This window comes from Aptenodytes forsteri, unplaced genomic scaffold (assembly GCF_000699145.1).
Source record: "Aptenodytes forsteri isolate BGI_AS27 unplaced genomic scaffold, ASM69914v1 Scaffold166, whole genome shotgun sequence".
NCBI lineage: Eukaryota > Metazoa > Chordata > Aves > Sphenisciformes > Spheniscidae > Aptenodytes > Aptenodytes forsteri.
The window spans coordinates 4,829,749-4,851,903 of NW_008796110.1; the positions used below are offsets into that span (position 1 = coordinate 4,829,749).

The 22,155-nt window shown below is 41.1% G+C and overlaps 1 protein-coding gene across 1 annotated transcript in view; it reads right to left on the reverse strand.

The window, feature by feature from the left end:
* The window catches only part of CPED1 (cadherin like and PC-esterase domain containing 1), a 158,533-nt gene that overhangs the window by 132,581 nt on the left and 3,797 nt on the right, over positions 1-22,155 (reverse strand). The window contains exon 3 of the mRNA XM_009286806.1: positions 13,151-13,337. Within this exon, the coding sequence (XP_009285081.1) occupies positions 13,151-13,337 (187 nt within the window). The remainder of the gene's footprint in view (positions 1-13,150; positions 13,338-22,155) is intronic.

A 22,155-nucleotide genomic window follows, 5' to 3' on the forward strand; every position in this document is an offset into this window, starting at 1 on the left:
ATGGCCGCTCTGGTCTGATATTCACAATGTTCTTCAAGATCTCCCACTGTTTATTATGAAGTTATTTTATTTAAATTTCAGATAACATAAAGAAAAGTAGCTGTTTAAATACGTGAGGTAAATACCTCTGTTACTCACAGAGCAGAGTGGCAAAAGAAGGGAAACAAACACTTGTGGCAATGAAGAACACACTGGGGACAGGAAAAACTCCTCTTGGCTGGATACAGAGATGTAAGATGAAAAACCAACAGTCAATTGATGCAAAATCACCAGGATTCAAAAATTCTATTACAGAAACTTTTACTAAAACTCCAATTATTTTTTTCAGGGAAAAAATAAAAAGGAAATTTAGGCCTGAAGCTCTGTTATTTTACTGTGAGAAACTCAGAGGAACGCGGGTTACAGTTTTCAGACCCATGTCTTTGTTGCTGAATAAGCAGAGTAGGATTGCTGTGATCACTGGTTCTGTGATAAAAAGTTCATCTTCAGATGTGCCCAATGAAGCCCAGGGGAACCGCAGTGGGTGGGGGAACCCATATAGCACCCTGCTCCGGGTGCTCCCAGGGACATCGCAGGAGAGGGATCTGCCCACAAAACACTCTTCTTTCTTATGCACGTGCACACGCACGCACGTACACACACACACACACACGAAGGAGCACAGAGGCACGATGCTGGGTGGGGGAAACCCAGTACCCTGTCAGAGAGACACAAGCCCCTGCCCTGGTCCCTCCGAGCTGTCCCAGGGGAGACTCAGCCCCCGTGCCCATCACAATGAGTGAACGGCAGCCCCAAAGCACCTTGTGGACCTGGGGAGGGGGGGAAGTGCATTGCCTAAGGGTTTGGGACCCATTACGAAGTGCACGGTAAGAGCATTTCCCAATTGCTTATTATGGGCTGTTTCATGGAGGAGCCAAAGGTGGGGAAAAGGAGGTATCAAGGTGGTTTGAAGAGGAACAAGCATAGGAAAAAGAGGAATAAAGGGATAAAAAGGGCTTGCCATCTCTAAGCAATGAGCTGGTTGCTACTCTTGGCTGGCCATGTCCTGTACCTGGTCAGGACAGTCTGTCCTGTCTTCTCATTAAACTCCATTGCCAACTCTTTCCTGGCAGCAGGGCTCTCCCGCGTGTGCGTGTGTGTGCCTGGGGCTGTAAGTGCAGCCCCTGGAGGGGGACCAGGGCTCGGAGGTCCGTGTGTCCATGATGGCAGCAGCTGGAGCAGGTGTACGAGTGCATGTGTGAACACTGGCAAGTGAATGAGTCCGTGGGTGCTGTTCGTGTTTGTGTGAGTGCTGAGTGTGTTGATCTGTGTGGCTGGCCGTGTGCGTGTATGTATGTGGTGTATAGGTGTGTGCGTGTGCCGGCTGGGAGCACACGCTCAGCCTCGCTGCTGGTTGGACGCAGGGGCACAGATCTGCATCAGCCTCGCCTCTGTCAGGCTGCCGGATTTGGCAATCTTTAACCTGGATGAGTGTGTTCATAGGAGCTACAACAAAAACAAGAGGTACTGAGGCATCTTCCCCACTAGACTATTACCAAGCCTGCTGATCCCGCTACTCTTACAAGGAAGAGTCTGGGTGTTTGGAGAGGCACATGCAACAAATGCAAAGAGTTGGAGGCTGGAAAGAAGATTCAATGGGTGATTCAATGGGAAAGTAGCACCTGGGGAGGAGGAGTTCTGCCCAAGGAAACCAAACTGCTAGTTTGTGTACACTTTCCATCCTGCCCTTCACCCCAACCTTTCTACCACTCCCAGTCTTTGCAACAGGACATGAGGAACCTGAGCTGAGAAGCCCTCTGAATGATGGCACTAATGAGAATTCATCATTGACTTGAAGGGGCAGAAACTGTGCTAGAGGCTGAGAAAACAGCCTGTTCTGTTCTATGGATACAGAGGAGCCTTAGGATAAGCAGCTAAGGAGTAGATGGGTTTATTTGTCTTAATATCCTGTCTCATTCTAATTACAATTAATTAGGATAACAATTACAATGTTGAAAGTATGGTGTTTGATCACCTATGCAAGAAACAGACACATATTTTAAAGTCCAAATGGCAGCCCTTGATCACTGCATTTACAGCACTCGGGCATCCTATGCCAACCCTAATTAATGTGTCAGATTCCTTAATACCCAAGAGGCAGGAAACAATCAGAATACTGAAAAAGAGAAGCTTGGGAATAGAGGCAATGGCTAAACTCAACAGTGTCAGGACACAGGCTCAACCACTAGCCTGCAATCATCCGCTGTGTTTGTTTTCTTCTCCCTGGGTGGCCGTGCAATGACCCAGGAGACAGCTCAAGCCAGTGACAGTTCCTAAAACTCAGCGAAGAGCAGGCCACCCTCAGTCAGGGGAAAAGAGTTTAGACACATGGACACGAGCCATACTGCATCACTTGTCCTCAGGACTAGGGAATTGACCCATTTTATTTATGAGTTAGACAAAACCACAAAAACAGTGATGCAATAATTAAGTCACAGCTAATGTAAGGGAGATTTCCAACTGTACCCCACAGATACTGTTTTCTCTGCAGCACCCTACACTGCCTTTCAACTCTACTCACCTGGCATGCCATGGGGTAGTGAAAGTCGATGATACACACATCATCATGACTACCATGTAGAGCATCCATGGAACATGGACTCTAAAGTAGACATTAAAATTTTCTCTCCAAACTTTTTAAAGAAATGTAGGGTCAGACTGCTCACTTTTGAAGGTCAACAGACACTCCCACATTGTTAGATTTGCAAAAAATGTGTACTGGGATGTAAATCAGATGTGTCATGGAGCTGGGTACAGAAGAAAAAAACCTGCTGCTTTCTCCTACCTCACATATCATCCTGTCATAAAGAGGGCAACCTAACTAGTCTACAGTTGCCTTCTGTGCTAGTGCTTTCTTGAATACTTCTTTCTTTCTATCCTTAGATCTTTCTCCAAAGGTCCTCCAACCTTTGTTCTAAAGCCGTAGCACTTCATTCCAAGTGAAAATAGGGTTAACGTGCCAAACTCTATGTGTTTAAAGTCCTTGTCTTCAGCCTACTCTTTACAGAAAATTACCTCAATTATTTTTCGTTGAAGACTGACTTCTGTCAGGCTCCAGTGATACTTATCTTCACTGTGGTTGTGAAAACTGGAGTGAGGGCTTTTCTTTTTTTTTGAGAGAACTGCTGAAGCCAGATGGAAAAAAAATATTTAAATGCCTAATTCCCATTTAGACAGATAAATACTTCTTGATTTGGTCAAAAATAGCTAGGTCTTGTTCTTATTTTGTTTATCAGCCTGTTTAACAAAGTATTTCAGTATGCTGATAGGTTTTCTATTTTATCTCTTGTAAAAAAAATAATGAGTTGTAGCAAACAGTGGTTTTCTTCCAAATAAAGAAAAAATGGTTTTGTCTTATTTTACCATTTTACACTAAAAGTCCTTTTTCAAAAAACTGATCAATTGAGCTGTATTCTAACTGTCAGATCTTAAATAACTGTGGTTCTGCCAGATTCATCTTGCATTTACACAATACAGAAGAAAACTCAGTACATTCTGTGTACATACACGCTTTTAGTAGCTGCTATAAATTAAAAATGAAACTCCTTTTTACAGCTAAATATTTATTTTGGAAAGCATTACTACAAATGTCAGAAACAAAGTCATTACAACAATGAGCTTGTTATAGAAACACTTTATGCCTTGAATCATTTGTTTCAAACTTTCCAAACTGCATACCACTCAGCTCTTCTGTCCTTCCCTCTATCAGAGTATGAATATATTTTACTTCTGTGAGGCACCATTGAGGAAATATGTTAAGACTATATTTTTTTAATCTTGCTACTGGTTAAGGTTGCTCAAATCCTATTCCTTTGCTACTTTTTAATCCAAATCCCTTCCATATTTTGCCCTTCTGTAGTGAAAAATGGACATTGTTTTGTAAGGAAACACACCTGCCAAAAATGATAGAAATTAATTATATGTGGGGTTTTTCCTTTCTAATAAAAGAGTACGTGTCACTTTTAGTAATAGTTTTCTGTATGAAATTTTTTTTTCCCCAAATCTGAAAGCTCTCATGACCAACTTGAAACTGAGGGATAGTTAGTTTTGATTTCTACGTATGTCAGAGAAGCTTCCTTTCTCTTCAACATCTGTGCAAACTAGGATTACCTCCAAATGGACAACCTCAGGGGCCAAATAAAAGAATATTCAATATTACATTGAAAAATCAACTTTGAGGGAGTATAATGAACATCAGAAGGGTAGAAGAATCATTCTCCTCATGAAGGAAAGGTTCCCATTTGATGTTAAATAAGCCAATGTAACAACAATATGGTGCGTGAAATTTTCAGAAACATGTTCTAACCCGTGGGTGGCTACTGTACTTTTGATGTCTGGGGCATTTTTGGGATGCAGCATTCAAACGAGCTGTCAGCTGAAAGTGGATGCAACTGGAGAAAGTTTGAATCTGAACCTAGGAATGGAGTGGGCTGGCTGCAAATTACAATGAAGGCCCATACAGTGTATAAGCTTTTTGCTATCTGAACCAATAAAAGTCATGGTAGCTAAAGTAAAAAAAAAAAAAAAAAAAAATTGGTTTGGCTTCAGTACCACTGAAGGTATATAATGCCTCTACCTAAAATAGGAGCACAATGATGAAAGACACCACACTTCTCACAGCTGACCAGGGCTCAGAGCCAGTGAGTGCATCAAAAAGGGTGCACAGCTTCCAGCAGCTGAAACACTGGGCAACACTAATGCAACAATCCCTTAGACAGAGTGCTCTGGCGGGACGGCTACAGGCTTCTGGCTAGACTTACTGTCATTCTCCCAGCACCTATATTAGTAGACAATCATCTGACATTTAGAAACAGACATATATAGTTATAAACCAGAGTCTCTGCTTGAACCCCACCAGGGCCAGGATTCATTTCTTAAAGGGAAGCATTTTAAAAATACTTGAATAAACAATTATCTGCTCTTACCTTCTTATCTTATAGGCTACAGTTACAAAACATGGCCTCAAACCCTTTTTCAGGATTTGCATGTTACTAACATATTATAAAGCTTGTATACTTACACCTTAATCCCTTGTATTTATTTAATTTCAGTGGACTTGCACATTGTTGCTTTCCTTTGGCCAACGTGTGTATCTGCCTGGACACTGGTGTTTTTCAGATTCTATTAACATGACATAATTTATTCCAGCAAAGTTTTAATTTTAGTTCACTGTGTAATATTTTAATTATTGTAAGTTCTAAGTCAGCTCAATAAATACCACTCTCCACTGGACTGTATGTTCTGTTTATATGACCAAAAAGAACATTCAAAGAAAGGTATGTTTGGTAACTTTATGACTAAATGCTATATTTTGGTTTTAACTTGACAAAGTTCAATGTCCTTGTACTTTTGTTACAAACAAATAAAGAATTTCCCTTTCGCAAGGAAAAGAGTGCATTTGAAATAGGGATTTTAGTACAAGTCTACAGAGGGTTTATTTTAGTGATACAAAGAAATAGTTTGTGTGCTCTTCTCCTAGAAAACATGAATATGTTCTGCTAATAATTAGGAAGGAGAATACATATTGTTCAGAAAAATATACGATGCGTTTAGATTTTCTACAACAAACCACAGCGTCACATTAGAGAGCAGCATTTATTTGGGTTTGTCAGAAACTGCCCTGTCTTGTACTGAAACCAACGATGTCTGTGGCATGAGATAAGGCATCCACTTCCAACTAGCTGGCAAATAGCCAGGCTTAATTGCTAAAAGCAAAATCTAAAAGTGATCAAGACAGTGGATGTTTCTGGTATACATTTGCTTCCTAAAACTATATGAACTTTCATTTTAAGGAAGCAGAACAAATTTAACAAACATTAAGTATGCTTGTAACTCAGTAGGCTCTGAGGATCACGTTTCTACCTATTTAGCTTGTTTAGGAAGCTCCTTGCTTAACAACATACAAAAAGAACGCTTCTGAAATGTGTGTTTCACTTGTCAAAACTTTGCCCAGGACTCACATGACATATATTTTGCATTGCAAAACCAACCAGTTTTGTATACTGTCAGCTATATATTTATACCAACAGTTAACCAAAATGATTTTTGGAAGAGCAGTTACATCTGCTAGATTTGAATATATACATGTATTTGTACGGTAACCCACAAAATACTTCTGTGGCTAGCCTCACCATTATTATTTTGCACAATATTTTAAATGACTTACTTATGATAGAATGATCTTGTGCTTTTGCTGGCATGCTAGGATCTCCAGTCCTGCTTATTTAACCTTACCTCCACAGGGTTGTTTACGCTTTCAGAACCTGATTTCAATTTACTTTAATTTTCTCAGAGACTTTTGTATTTGTAAAAGCTGAGCATCTAGTGACCTCTCTATTCCTGACATTTCCTTTACTCTCCACTATGAAAAAGAACAAAAACCCCAGTGTCCCATTTCTGTTCCAAAAAAACTAAACTGCTTCCTTCAGTGGGTTGGTCCTTTTAATTGGAAATGGCAACCAGATGTTTACAGAACAGACCAGCAATTTTCCTTGAGGCCTTTAGTCTTTATAATTGTTTGCTAAAGTTAGTTGGATTTCATGGAAACTTGTCTGAGGCTGTAACAAACAGCAAGTAGGGTATCCTCCTAACAGTATTCTGAACAATTAAAAATAAAAAAATGAAATAAAAGTAAAGTTAGAACTAATGCTACCTACTCCTGTTAATGTATTTCAAACTCCATAGAAAACCACTCACTAAGGGAGGAGATTTAGTTCTCTTAGTACTGATTTTTACATGCCGTCCCATGAAAACCATCCCTAAGCACCACTGATTTTGTGCTCCCTTCCCTTTTCCCCACTCCTGTCAGGAATATATTCTCACAGATTTGGGTTTTTTGAGAATATTTTGCATTTTAAGAAGATGCTGTAAACTACCTAATGCTTGTTCCTCAGTTAGAGCCCTGAGTCACCACAGCTGATTCACACCTGAAATCTCTCCATCTGCTTTAGAAATCACTATGTTTTCCCTCTTCAGTTTCTTATCTGCCTCATTCTCTCAAGGCCAGTCCATCTTGTTACCCCACAAGGGGACACACTACACCCAATAAAATCTCCTTACCTAGTATTTCAAGACCCCTAAGACTGAATGCTCCACAGCTCCAGGGGATCCATTTGATCACTTCACTAGCCTTACGCCCAAACCAGCTTTCCTAATATCTAACATAACTTTGTCGTTGTTGTAGTACTTCATGTCCTATTTACTATAGGCATGAAGAACAGATTGTTCTTTTTTCCTTGGCAGCAGACTTTTTTAATATTTTATGTTAACAAGTACCTCTGTCCCCCCAGTCATACCAGTCTTCACACTCATTGAAGAAAAAGCATCACTGCGTCCTCTTGTCTCTGCCACCTCCTCTCATTCTCATTACTTTTGCTGATAAGTATGTCTTGGAAAATGAAAAGCGAATGTCTGACAGTCACCAGACATGGCTCTGGGGGCCTCTGAAACCCACGGCCATAGTTTATTCTCTAGACTAATTAGGAGCCCTGAGGAAACTATTACTGGCTGCACTTACGAAGTAGCACTTCTGCAAGCTCCTACCTTGCTGCTGGCCAGATGTCAGCAATTAAGCTGATTCTTTTGCTGATTTAGGCTCTGGTCAAAAGTATGAACAGTGAGGAGTACTAGAGATGATACAATATACTAAAGGAATAACATAAAGATATACAGCAAGGAGCATGCATTTCATCCTAGTTCTGACAGTGACTCATATGGTTTTTATCCTAGTTTCTCCATCTCTAACTCTGGTGTGGCAACATTTCTCCACCTCCTAGTCCTACTGTGGATAGAAGTGAACAGACACAGACATTTTCTTCCCACGGAAAATGTAGATTTTCTTTAAAGAGCAATTTTTCCAAAGGACACCAAACAAACCAAATTGAAAAATTGAGAAAGACTGACTTGGAAAATTGCTTTTTGGGAGAATCAAAGCAGAATTTCCTTTCATCTGTCCCCAACTGCTTCTTCAGTCATGCACCATCCAGAGAGAGACAGAAACCTGCAGCTAGCATCACTCCACGTCTGCTGAACACCTGTGCTTGCTCCTGCAGGCTCACGCTTCCTGACATTCCCCAAGCAGCAGCTTTTACAGGGAGCAACCGCTGGGTGCAAGGAAGCAACGGAGCGCTCTATAGAGAGCCAATGAGGGAGACAGCAGAGGCCATATCTGCCATAACAATACAACAATTCTCAAATCAGCATTTTACAGCAAAATTAGTTATGTCTGAATATATTCAAGTTGCTTTAACAATGAGAGGTTATTCACTCCTTGCTGTAATACCTATGTAATGCCATGAGATGCCACCTTAAATGCCAGACAGATCTCTTGACCCCAGCACGAAAAGAGAAGGGCCAAGATTCACTCGGATTTGCTCCCACGGGTCTGTTGTCTCACTCATCCCTTCCTGTTCTTGGAGCAGCTCCACCTAAGTACCACTCCCACATCTGCAAAAAGCCAGATCATCCTCATAGTTAGTTGCTGGAACCAGGGCTTAATTTAAACAGCCAAGTATTTAAACATAGCGTGCTCTTAAAATGGCAGAAAACAGAACATAATTCAGTGCATATTGATAAAGTCAGCAAAGAGGAAATAACTTCAGATCTAATATTCTTTGCAATATATGTAAATTTAAGGATATATGTATAGTATACGATCTCCACTTAACAATCTCAGGTGAATGAATAGGACATGAAGCTGGTATTGATTTCAGTGGAAATAAGTATCAAGACTTACTGACCCAAGAGATAAATATCGACCAAAGCTAAGATGGGTTCAATACTTATCTTATGGAACAATAAATCACAAAAAAAAAAAAAATCAATATATGTACTGTAACAATCTTTCTAATGGCATGGCTAAAATTTCATCTTCAGTGGATGTCACTCAAACTGCAAACAGAAGCCATAGTAAAGTTTAAATACTTAACTGTAGTATTCTAAAAATAGGAAATGATAATGTAAAATCAATACTATGAAAATGGTTTATGATTCTTTTTTTAAAGTCACTCATTGCAATTGCACAAAATTCCACCAAATTATTAAAATTCACATTCTAAGGCAGCGGGCAGCATGTAATGCTGCACTCAGTTTGCCAGCAGCCTGAATAGATGTGCTTTTTTCCATGGCCAAACTGACTGGCTATCATTAAGGTTATGCAGAATCTTTTCCATTCCAAAAGCTAGTGGTAACAACAGAATTTTGCATGTTATTGCAGAATGAATTAAAACTGGCTGGTCAGATTTGTAGCATACAACTGCACATGTTTTTTGGAGCCTGCAGTTTTCTGAGATTTGTGTAACTATTAGTAAAGGTGAAGAATTGAGAAATGAAGGAAATGCCTATTAAGGGAGGGTCATCATTGACTAATGAGGCAGGCACACTGAGCAAAGGACAGAAAAACTTACGGCTCCAGAAAGAAAGATAGAAGTAGTTTATTTATCTTAGAAGATGTCATCTGGGGAAAGTATGGAATTCAGGAAAGGTTCAGGCAGCAGACAGTAACTAGGGAATGTTATTTTTGGAGGGCAGAAATGCATTTTAATGCAACAAATTTCTGAGATAAAACTTCCCTGTTAAAAAACGTTGTGAAAATGTTGGCAGGGCATCACAGAACCATAGGGACCCACAGATCCTGTTAAGCTTTGCTGTGGCCCCAGAGATGAGAGCTTCTTGGACAGGAAGGACAGGGAAGAAGGCAGAAGACTTTAGAAAATATTTGGCAAGTTCTTCTCCAGCGTTTGCCACTCTGAGAGAACCTAAGGGCGCTCTGAAGCCAGGCGGCTCATCCCACTCATCTCTGATAGAGCAGCACAGCTCTGTGCCGGGCTGAGGGAAGGAAGGCCTGCGGCTTATGTGGCTCAGCCCAGAAAACCTCCCAAAGCCTAGATGTGTGGAGCTTTCTCACTCCTTCTGATCCTTTTATTACTTTCCATGAAGCTGTGTGACACTGTTTTCAAACCTGCTCCCAGGCTGCAGCAAAGGCAGAACATGTCCCAGAGGCTATGTCTCTATGAGCAGATTCTCACATTTTTAAAAAAGGAGGAGGAAGGAAGGAACAACACACCAAGCACACCTTCTTCTGCCTAGCTGGCAAACAAACCAAGTGTACCATTTATAGATGTGCTGGCCAATACAACCTGATAACTTTCTCATCAGCTGCTATCCAACTTCATTTGAACTGTTTGCTTCACGATGGACTTACCACAGATACTGGAGATACTGACCATGTTTAAACGGATCTACCCCAGCAGCAGCTGCATGCCCAAGGTGGCAGTCCCAGTTCTCCACAAAACTTGACTATCCCGTCATCTGCTACTAACACAGTACCACCTCTCTATCTCCATCCTAGCAGCAGACTAAGATATGTGTTAAACCTTACAGAAAACTGGCTCATTTAGGGCTGCCGCAAAAGGAAGATTCAAAGAGCTCAGAGCAGGCACAGATATCATCAGTCCATGGGCTTTTCCCTCCATGTGGGTTTAATTGCTAAGGAATGGTGAAAGCACAGCTACTTTTTGTTCAACCAAAGCTGCTTGAGAATTTACTGACAGAGCTATTTTACAGTGAAAAATTAGGGGCTTGAATAATTTATATTTTACTGCAGAAAGCATCTGTACAGATTTTTCATAGGAAACCCATAAACCACAGTCTCTTTGCCTGAAAAAAAAAGGTATCCTTTTCCTTTTTAGCCAACTATTTTCCAGTTACCGAAACTCAAAATGTTTTGGTTGGTCTGTAAGAAGTGAAAAATGTCAACTGAAGAAAACTATTCCTCTGATGTTTCTCTCTGACAGCAATGAACTCAACACAGTGCTGCAGCCCAGGTGTGGAGGATCTCTCTGGAAGATCAGCGTGCAGAGCTGTCACATTTGGATTTCAAACGGGAGCAAAACTGATCCCAAAATTAATAGTGGACCAGCACAAAAAAGTTAGGAATGTTTTGCAGAGAATTTTTTTCCATATATGACCTCAGCTAGACTCTTGGCTCTCAGCCATTCTAAACAAAAAATCCTTTCAAAATTAGAGTGAACTTTGAAAGATACACGAGTAAGACAGACTGCACAAAAATGAAAGCACTGGATAGAGCTGCTAAATAATACCAAGTAAGAAGGAATGACTCTTATAGATTTTTCACAACATTCATGATCTATGTTTCTCAGTCCATTATCTATATTTTTTTAATAGAGGTTTCAAGGAACATATTTTCTAATAATTTATAACACTCCTATTAGGAAAATATTATGACAAAGCATAGCTCAAAATACTGTTCTTCAAAATAAGGAGTACTATCCTATCCAGAACAGTATACCCCATCATCTACTAGCAAAGAAAAATAACTTTGAGCGTAACTTGTTTAGTTCTAAGAAAAGATCATTGGTTTGGTATGCAGACATACTCTTTTACTTACTTCTTGTTTTTAAAACATAACTTTAAAGCTAGGCACTTACATAACACAGGGAATAGTTAAAGGCAGACTTATGTTGCCATGAAATGGAATTAGTAGTGTCTTACTCTTCACCTTAAATTGGCAAGCATTTGACTTTTTTACATACTCCAACATCTGCTGGAAGCTGTAGGATGTTCCTGGAAAATACCTAAAACCTTTTTATTATTTTTTTTTCATTACTGGAAAAATACTACAGGAAGTACTGCTGCTAGCCTGTAAAACATAAATACCCACGGTTAAGCTGATTTCTGCAGAGGCAGTGTTTGGAGGGTAAAAACCTGTATTGGAGAACCTGAACCCAGTTGATCACTGTAGCCAAATCTAGTACAGTGATTTTTTCTAAGTCATAACTGAAGTTTGCATACACATTTCCCTGGCCATTTGATACAAAAGTATTTCACAGAGATGGTGCACATGGTCCCCAGAGATGTTATCTTTTCTCTGCAGCCCATCTGATATTAGCAAAACCTGTGGACACACTGTGTCTTGTCACTCTGGTATGGAAAGTACTCAAGACAAGGAGTGGCTGAAAGGTGCATATGAAACCAGATTAAAATAAAAGAGCGAGGTGAAGACAATTTACTAATTCTCAGTACAGCCTTCCAAGATAACTGCATGTACCTTATTTTCAAGAAAGTTTCTTAAAGAAACTTGAAATTAGTGGTTGAATTTTGAGCAGCCTCATCCATGCAAAATAATTATGTTTTTCATCTGTGAAACTACTCTGATTGGTTAAAGCACGAAGCAAAACTGAGCTCTCTGGTAACCCCAGGAATGTATTGAATGATGCAAGCCTGAATGATGCAAGCCTGAAGCCTGAATGACGCAAGCGGCACTCCCCTTAGCATGAGAAATAACTGACCACACCATTTTTCTACTGACAGAATGGTGGCCTGTGTATTTTTTTTCAAAACCTTCCAGTTCCGAAATTGACTTCCAACAGAAGACCAAATTGAGATCACAGTTTCAGTTCGTACCTCTAAGGTGTCCAAGAGCTCTTAAACACGGTCAGCATATATATAACTGGTGCCCAAAGCTTCTCTATCAGGCACAGTATAACTCTACACCGCAAAGGTACAGTCCCTTGTGCAAGAGATCAAGCTTCTTCAGTAGCCTGCTTTAACTGCGGATCAAATTTCAATAGGAACTAAGAACCAGCAGTAATTTACCCCAGCATCTGCAGCAAGTGCAAAATGTACTTCTTCTGTGTCGTGTTCTTTAACAAACTGAGTGTGTACATTACAGAACAATCAAAACATTACCAGAGGAAAAACTGTACCTTCATGCATACAGCTTTTCCTTAAGAGAGAAAATGAGAAAGAACCAAATGCAACAGGTATTTGTTTTGTTATGAAATGCTCTACTGAAAATCACTCTGTTATCATATTGACGAAGTTGGTATGAGAAGTCATCAGGAACAAAATTGATCTGATTTGGTTGTCAAGACTATGATGAATCACTCTGCTGCATTTTTTTACAGAAGGGAGTATCTAATGGAAGAATCATCTAATTGTGGAAAATTAGCTGCATAACTGGGAAGGGCTAGAATTTGGCTTGCATCCTTACTCACATCTAGAGTTTATAAGCTTTACCTCTATGGAAGAATGCTGGATCAATAGCTAACATTTAGTAATTAATGAATTAACTAAGTCAAATTATTCTTACTGTGATAAGGGCCCTCAAGCCTGGGATCTTCCATCAGTCTCCTGTTTTCAAGGACTGTGACTGTATATCCATGTTTTGCCAGGATGCGCTGACAGAGCTGACGGTCGCTTTCACGGTGGGCAGGAGGTGCGTACAGAACTGCTCTTCTTGTACGGCTTCCAAAGTACTGGAGAATGGAGTCGTCAATCTACAGCAAACACAATGCAAAGGCAACGGTGGTAAGATAGGACACTCCTCAGCAGTATAATATATAGTTGTTATTTTTCACAAAAAGAAACTTGTAACTTACTGTGACAATCCGGGAAATATTTCTGGTATAATTAAGAATTCTCTTCATATCAGGGACTTCTGACCACAAATTCCATTTTGTCTGCCTCTCTGTTTTTTCTGCCTTCATTTTGGACTGATATTGCAAGGGGTTGAAAGCTCAGGGTAGCAATGGAGGATCTTTAAACCATGGTCTTCCCTTCACGGAAACACCTTTGGCTGAAACCTGGCCTGCTGTGGTGAGCTGGTAACAGTACTTGCCAGGTGATTTTGACTGTGGCCTCAGGCTGACCTGTGGGTCCCATGTTAACTGTTCTAAGGAACATGGCTCCTACACAAATGGCAAGTGCAGGCGTCTGAGTTCTGCTGTGCAGCGTGATTAAGAAACAAGAAGATTACTGAGGTAAAAGCATGCACAGGAATCCTAAACAGTACTATAGATTGCTGTGCCTCTAGAAAATTAAATGTAACCTTGTCAGTACCTTATTGCCTTATTAGTCCAACACGATCCAGCCCAGGAGGACTGGCAGAGAGACTTGTATACAGGAGCAAGTGGAAAGGTGTATGATGTCTCCAATGAATCCCAAGGAACTCTTGGGTTGTCTACCATTCACTGTCTTCCCACATAGTGCCTAGGGACAATGGCATCTAAAGAAAACCCCTCCTCTGTATAATAGCCTGGGTATGAGCTTCTTGCAAGGAAAAATGGAAGAGAGCCACCCCAAACACACAGAGATAGTGTGAGCTGGACATTAAGTTCTGAAAAGAGTGAATTATGGGGCCGCTGTCGTCAGGTCTTTGGGAAACAGCGATACCTTATGTCTTACATAAGGCATAAAAATAGGATGCTCCATGTGGGAAACAGGTCACTAATACCTGGAATAGTCTAGCTGTTCTTTTGCAATAAAAACACCGTTAACAGACAAGATTTTCTTTTGGTGAAAAGTATGTGTCTTTAGGATTGAAACACACCGGCATTTAAGGGATTCAATTCAGGACATGAAATCAGTTCTTGTCAAGTTCATGAATTTCAACCTAGCAGTAGTCAGCAATATGTCCTTTAAAAACTGTTATCCCATAACTTCTAATTTTAGTAGGAAGTGCTACACAAATAAGGCACCACCATTTTTTGCACAGTAGACCATACTGAAAAAGAGACAGATGCTTTGGTATAAAGCTTATCACTGGACATAGGAAGTGCTACACAAATAAGGCACCACAATTTTTTGCACAGTAGACCACACTGAAAAAGAGACAGATGCTTTGGTATAAACAAATGTAATTCAAGATGTGTCCAGTTGTTTATAGGCCTGGGATCTAGTGATAAAGTCACTCTTCTCAGCAGTCTGTTCCCCAATTACAGGATGCAGTTTTACATTACGCTTGGCTGAAATGTAAGCTTCTCTGAGGCATTGAGGAGCACGAACTATTTCAGAGCCCTGAGCCTCTAACACCACGTCTGCTTTTGCTCCAGAGCAGACATACCCCCGTGGAAAGGGTTAGCAGCATCAATGAGGGGACCCTGAAAAATATCTCGATACAACACTGTCAGAGTCTTCCACATATATTTGCTAAATGTGCAACCCAAAACTACTTTAGACCCTGGGATATTCAAGTAAAGGTTGATCACATGCTGGCTGGAAGAAGCACAAATAGCACAGGGTGAAGTCACAGGAACTGCATTAGGTAACCTGTCAGATGTCCTCCCCAGCGACCCAGCGTTTTTAAAACACATTAATAGGGCAGCAAGCACAGCGTTAGAACATCTCAGATTGCCCTTCCCCACCACAGGACCCACCATTCTTTCCCCTCCTGCCTTTGCCCCTCCCTCCTCTCCTCTTATCTTCTCTCTTTCCTGCTCTCCTGCAGCGCCAGCAGCCGCTGGCAGCCCTTCCTCTCCACTTCCCTCCCTCCCTCCTTGTTCCTAAATCCAGCCCTTGCCCTGGCCCCCTTCCTGTGCTCCCTCTCCCTCCTCCTCGGGGCAGTCCAGCCAGACACTTCCCACTTTCCATTTCACTTGCATTGTGGAAGAAAAATCAGGAGAGAGACACCTCTCACTTTATTTTGCGAGCAAATCCAATTTTCCATCCCACGTGTGCTGCAGTGGCCAGTGTTGTGGGGTGAGCTAAGGACACATGAGGAGCGCAGAGGGGCTGCAGCCCAGGACAGATCCCTGTCTGGTTTTAGCCGGCGATTACGGCTTGTCCCGCTCCCGTCCCTCCCGGTGCGGCTGAGGGTGCTTGCTGCCTGCTGCGAGGCTCCTGCCTTGGACTTGGCGGCACGTTGTGTGCACCCCTCCTCACTAACGGTTATTGCGTTTTTTTCATGCTAACAAACCCCACCTTTCTTCGCAAAAGCAAAGCCTCCTGCAGTATCACTCCTTAAGCATTTTACTTCAAACAAACTTTAAGAGCTTCTTAAAGCTCTTAAAGCACCCAGCAACGACTTTATTTTCCCCTGCGGGCAACACTCCAAGGGCAGCTCTTGCAAGGCTTACCCCAGCCTGGCCGCCGCCTTGCAGCCCATGCCTTGGCAGCCTTGGGTGCTGTCCGGGCCTGGGGGCTGAGCTGTGTCCCCCACCGCTCCCTCCGCCTGGCCGGTGAGGCACAGGGGGACAGGAACCAACCGGCCTCGAGGTGTCCCAAGGGCCCCGAACACCCCACAGTCCCTGGAGCCGGAGGCCTCGGTCTGCGCCAGCCTGCCTGCAGCAGGATCTTCCAGGGGAAGGGAGCTCTCCCTCCCACCTCCATGTGAGCGCTGATGCAGACGGCATCTTCCCCAGTTCCCTGGGATTAGCAGAAATGTTTACAATGCTCTAGTTTGGCCATGGTAAATATTCAGAGAACATTGATAGTAGCATAAAAAAAAAAGGGAAGTTCAAGCAATGGTGGTAACCTAGGTCACTTCCAAAAAACACAAAGGCAAATGGCCCTGAGCGGCTCCACGGGGCCTACGCAGCAGCTGCCTCCCAGCGGCCGCCTTTCATCGGCACTCAGAGGGCTTGCGATGGCCTTCGTGCACAGAGCATGCCGCTAGCTGCTCCGGAGGGCTTTCCTTGGGACACACAGTCCAGAGACATGTAAAAATCCTTCAGGCTGCCGGTGTCCAAAGCCTCCTGATGCAGGACTGGGAGAAACGAAGTAGGCCTGGTTGGGGACACGCTTGCCTGTGCCCCCAGCCTCCCCTCCCGCCACCCAGGCGCTAGACACAAGGCGCTTCTAGCCACTAGCTTCCCAAAAAGTCTTGATGGGATCTTTGGGACACCAAGATAATTCAGGGTCCTAAATTTAACAGCTTGACCTGATGTCTAATCTGGTACTATTAAATAATATGAAGTAGCTCAACACCTTTTACGGTGCTTGCTTGAGATCCATGCGTAATGTTGCCAAATTTATTTCCTCTGCCCTTTCCTTTCAGAGCTATTTGCAGTCCAGGTTACAAGATGCAATGTGTCCTCTCTGTTTTCTTGCCAAGCCAGTGGAATGTAGGGTGGTTTTTTTGTTTTGTTTTAAACTACCCGTTGGCTACACAGAATTAAAAAAAATTCTGGCCAACTGCACGCTTGTAGCAAGTGATTCCATAATTTTTTCCAAAGCTCTGTATAAAATGCCTTACATCACTGGCCACACTGATCTAGTTACCACTGGATGTATTTCAGAATTTCCAATACTATAGCAATAGCAGTCATGTTTATACACTTAAAGAGTCTGCTGGTTTTTATAAAATGTTTCTCAATCATAAAAATGCAGTCTGGGCAGAGAGCTGGTATAAAAGAAGCAGAGTGCAACAGATGAAAATAAGCTGTTCACATATTTCAACGTTTTATGGTTCTCATTTTTTTGGCATTCCTATAACTTTAATGTGCAGCAGGCTTAGACCAAAAAAATGGATCCATAACATCTTGAATATTTGAGAATAATTGTTAAACAGTCAAATGTTTTCATGTCCCAACCATTTTTTAGCTCTTCCCCGGTTTGAAGTCTCAGGCTATTTGTTAGCAGGTCAGTTTATTACAGATTCAATACACCTTATGTGAAAGGGATTGGTAAAGAACATCTGTGGCCCATGTCTTACCTAGGGAAAAGTATGGCTGTCTCCACAGAAATTAATGAGGCTTTACAGCAAAGCTGAGATTTCCCATATGATTTAGGATGAGGCCTATGTCAGCTTTGACGTGATATACCTGCTCGTACAGCTTGCAAACCATTGCACTTAGCTGAGTCACTGACCTCATTTTAGTGCAATAGGCTGTTACACAGATGATCCACAGCCTTAACAACGGGTCTAAACAAATCACAGTGGGCTGTGAATAAAATTGCATAAAAATGAATTTTGTAATTTTGTTTTCAGTTTATAGAATAAAATTAAAAACACAAAAGAAAACAAATTGAGCTCCATAAAATTTATTATGTATTTTTTTAAAATTATCAAATCAAATGTATATTCCTCTGAGGTCTTAACAAACGAGATAAACAGCCCAGTTTATATAATATGAAAGCTCAAGAATTATGTAATCATCCTTGTTCGACTGAAAATAGACATCTATTATCTGAGTTGCAATTCTTAGTTCTGTCTGTCTGCAAGTTCCACATAGCTGTGAAGTTCTCTGTTAAAGAGAAAAAGTTTTGACATTTTCCTTGAAACCAGTTTATCCAATTCTAGCTTATGAATGTATAAAGATATAACTGATTGTATTAGTCTCTGAAGCTTTCCTCTATTGTACAGAATTTCTGGGTTGTTCAAAAAATCCGAAATTTGGTCAGTAACTGAATCTTATAATATATAATTACTGTTGTCGTTTTGGCCAAGAAGAAAATAGCAAAGATATTTCAAGTTGAGGAGAGAAAAACAGTTCCTTGGCGTTTTTTCAGATTCCAATAAGACTGCATAATTCCATAAATATTGATGCATTGTCTCTGCCTGGCAAGGAAGCAAATACACAGTTTGAACTGTTGCCACAGAATTTCATTGACCATCACTTCAACTGCAGAAACAAAATTCTTCTTCCTAACATAATGGCCCAACTCATGTCTGCCTAAGCTTTTCTCAGGACAGAACTCAAAAACTGTGAATCATCTTTTCAGCTACCCAGTTCTGGTGGCGTTAGTCCCTGTGTTGATTACAGGCAGCCACTCTTTTACACCAAGCTAGCCAAGACTGTCAGTCTTGTCCAGTAGCTTCAAATAACTTGACTGCAGCTTACTTTAACCCCACTGCTTTCTGCAGGTACTGGGCTGCTGCAAAAGAGATACATGAGCCACTATGCAAACCAAAAGGCCTTTGCATGAAAGGGGAGTGCAACAGACATACCACAGAAGAGAACCAGCCTTATATAAACAACTCCGGCACTACTAGCGATCTTCATAGGCAGGGAACTGCCTAAGTTCCCATATAGCCAGCAAAGGAAGCGTGGATCTACCTTTGCTGCTAAATACCACCTAGCACAACAACATTACGAAAAATCCATGAGTGGGACTCCTAGAAACTACGGCACTAATAGTAAACAGCATTAATCAGAAGAGCGATAATAAAAACTTAGCATGTGGTTCTAATGCCCTAAGTCGTTCATTTACAGGACTGTGCAGACCTTTATTAATTCCAAATGTGACTTCTAAATTCTTGTTCATGTTTGCATAAAAGTTCTTAGAAATAGTAAGGTGCTCATACTACCGTTGTATTTGAAGTGCACATCGCTCCTGTATAAAGAAGTAACAGAGAAGTTAATTTCCTGTTTCACTTTCTGGAGGATATTTAAATGTGTTGTCTTTACGTTCTGTTAGATTTCCTAATCGGAAAGGACTGGGTGTAGAATGAAATGGTTGGAAAGTAATTCTGCTTCCAATTGTTTGCTGAATAAATATGGAACAAGCAACTAGATTATTGGCACTACTTTGATGGCTGGTTTCTGATGACTTCATAAATCCACGAGCAAAACTGGAGTTATTTGCATAGTCATCACCAGCACGCTGAGCTGGAAGTACAGAGCTATTTTATCAAAATGCCTTTGCTTTATGATTGCATGTAGTTCACGGTACCAACTCCCTTGTCTGAGAACAGATGATGAGCCAATCCTACCATCTTACCAAAACAGCTACTTTTGAGGAAAGGGCTCCAACGAAGTGCGTGAGTGAGATTCTGCCTCCATTTCCCATTTGCTGCTGATGCATCCTTCTCAAAGTTCCCTTCCTGCAAAGAGTCTCCACCCTGCCCCTCTTTCCTGACTGCTACCACAATAGCCTTGCCCTTTATCACCAAAATATCTCTAGCTATCTGCACAGTAAAAATAGCTGTTTCCTCAGTGCCTTTTGCATTTTACATTGAAAAGTGGGAAAAAAATATCCTGCTTTCATAGGGTGCAATGTGAATGTGGTATCATTCCAAGGAAACCAGTTGCTGATACCATACCATCTGTCGATTGCTTTCTATTAACAGGGGTTTCATACTAGCAAAGTTCTTTGTTCTTTTGTGAGGAGAAAAGAGTTCTCATCCCCCTACTCTATTCTATAAAATAAATATCCTTTTTAAGATTAAATTTACTTTAAAAATGTATCAAACCTTATTATGCATAATGTAATCTTTTCTATCTAGAGCTCTCACTACACTCCATTTCTGCATAATAGCAAAAATCACCCCTTCTCATGCTATCATCCAGCTTCATTTATCCCTTTTCACATATTTAAATTTCAAAAGTTCCCACTAGCTTTGTCTTTTCTTTCAATTTCCATTCCCATCTCGCTATCTCTTCCACAGCACAAATCCAGCCCCCTCTGTGCACAATCTCTTCTGTGGCTTCTGAGGATACTATTATTTTGCAGCCATAGTTCCCTACTCTGCCTCCCACATCTGCCCCAGCCAGTGTCTCCTTTCCCCATGCTCTCTTCCATGACGCTCCTCTCCTGCCCCCTCCTTCCCTGCTTATTCTGACTGAAGCAAGTATATTCCATCCAAAAAATCAATAGGAAAAAAACCCCAGATATATGGCCTTTGGAGGGTGAAGTTCATCAGATTTGTTTTAAATGTCTGCATTAAGTCATGATGAATTTTGCATTAGAGGGAGTTATTTTCATTGACTATGAAGTCCAGCCTTCTGGCTCTGACAAGATAGAGTGGAGCACTCAGGTAAAGAGAGGACAATTCTACTCTGGATGTCCAGAGTTCTAAAGTTCTAGTAATAATTTCTCAGCTTTTCAGTAATTTCAGTCCCAATTTTCAAATATAGGTACCTGGGCCTGTAACCTGTGCAAGACGTTCAACTGGATCTTCCTCTAGATCTTGGTTAGGACTAAAACATGATGTTTCTCTTTTTTTTTTTTTTTCTTTTTCTACATAGTGTCTCTGAGATATGGCCACATCAAGCTGTCCTTAGCTTGCATCTTTCATACTGTCCACTCCCAGTAAATTATATCCTATCCTATTTGTTCAGAATGAAGCCATAAAAAAACATTTCTCATTCTTCCTGTTTGCTTACCTCATTATAGCTCCTCTTGGAGATATATCTCTTTTACACCAAACATAAGTGGCAGGTTGAGGGCCTTGAAAATGAAGACAGATTTTTTTCACCATACCTGTTATATTTCATTTATTAAGATGCCAGCCTTGCCCTCATTTAATTCTCATATAATCAGCTACATGTCTTTTTTATTTTCTTTTTCTTAGCTGGCCTTAAATGGCCAGGGGATGTGAAGCAATGCTCTTGTGAGTATCCATGAAATAATGGATATCCCTCAAGACCCATCTTAAAATTTTAAAATCTATTTTTTTTATACATTGGCCATGGTTAGAGAGCTAGTATGCTGAAACAGTGCCTACCACATGAGCAATACTGTCTCACTGCTTCCTCCCAACAGCAGAGGTACTATGTCTACCTGGGCAAAACGCACTGCTGTGCAGAGACACCTAAGTTGGCTCTGGCTGAATTAATTCAGAGAGTAGAAACACTGCGTAACCAGCTAATTAGCTCTTCTCAGAACTGGCTGAGAAGCAGAGCTAAATTACTTAAGATAAGTGTACAAGTTTTACATCTGGCTGGTACCAAAGGTATTTCTGGCACAATACCATGCCAGGCAAACCTACACACAGGGCTTGTATGGAGTTTTTTTGTTGATACCTATTTCAGTTTTGATGCTACAGCACCAACTCTTCTCCTTACTATGTATATATATATTCGCAAACAGTTTATCATGCAGAAGGTAAGTGTGCCTGGCTGAACCTGAAGACAGTCTGCTGCTGGATATGATATCTCCCTCTAATGCCTTTAGTGTTGGAGATTCAGAAATAAGCCTTCTATTTTTTCATGCTACAGATATTAATGTTTAATTTTATACTAGAAAATGTTGACCTCTGTTCATGTGAAAATAAGGCTACAGGACCAGCTCTCCAGCAGCTCTTAAAACTCCTGTAACATGTGATACCTGAGAGAAGTATTATGAGGTCTGTCAGGTTTTCCAGGCTATGAATGAAATCTGCATTTTTGCAATTTAAAAAAAGACAGCTTGCGCTATGTGCCTGACAGTAATGGCTCCATCCCAGGGCATCTTGGATGTAGTTACAGATCAAACTGGCAATTTCTAGCCCCATGCTTTTTCCGCATTTGTCTGAAATTTTCCAAAATGAGACCTATTTTGAGATCAGAGGTGCAGTGGCAAAGCTGCACTTTTCCTCAGATCTCTCCCTCCGCTTCCCCCACCGGCTCATAAAAGGTGCCAGCTTTTTTTTTTTTTTTTTTTTTTTTTTTTTTT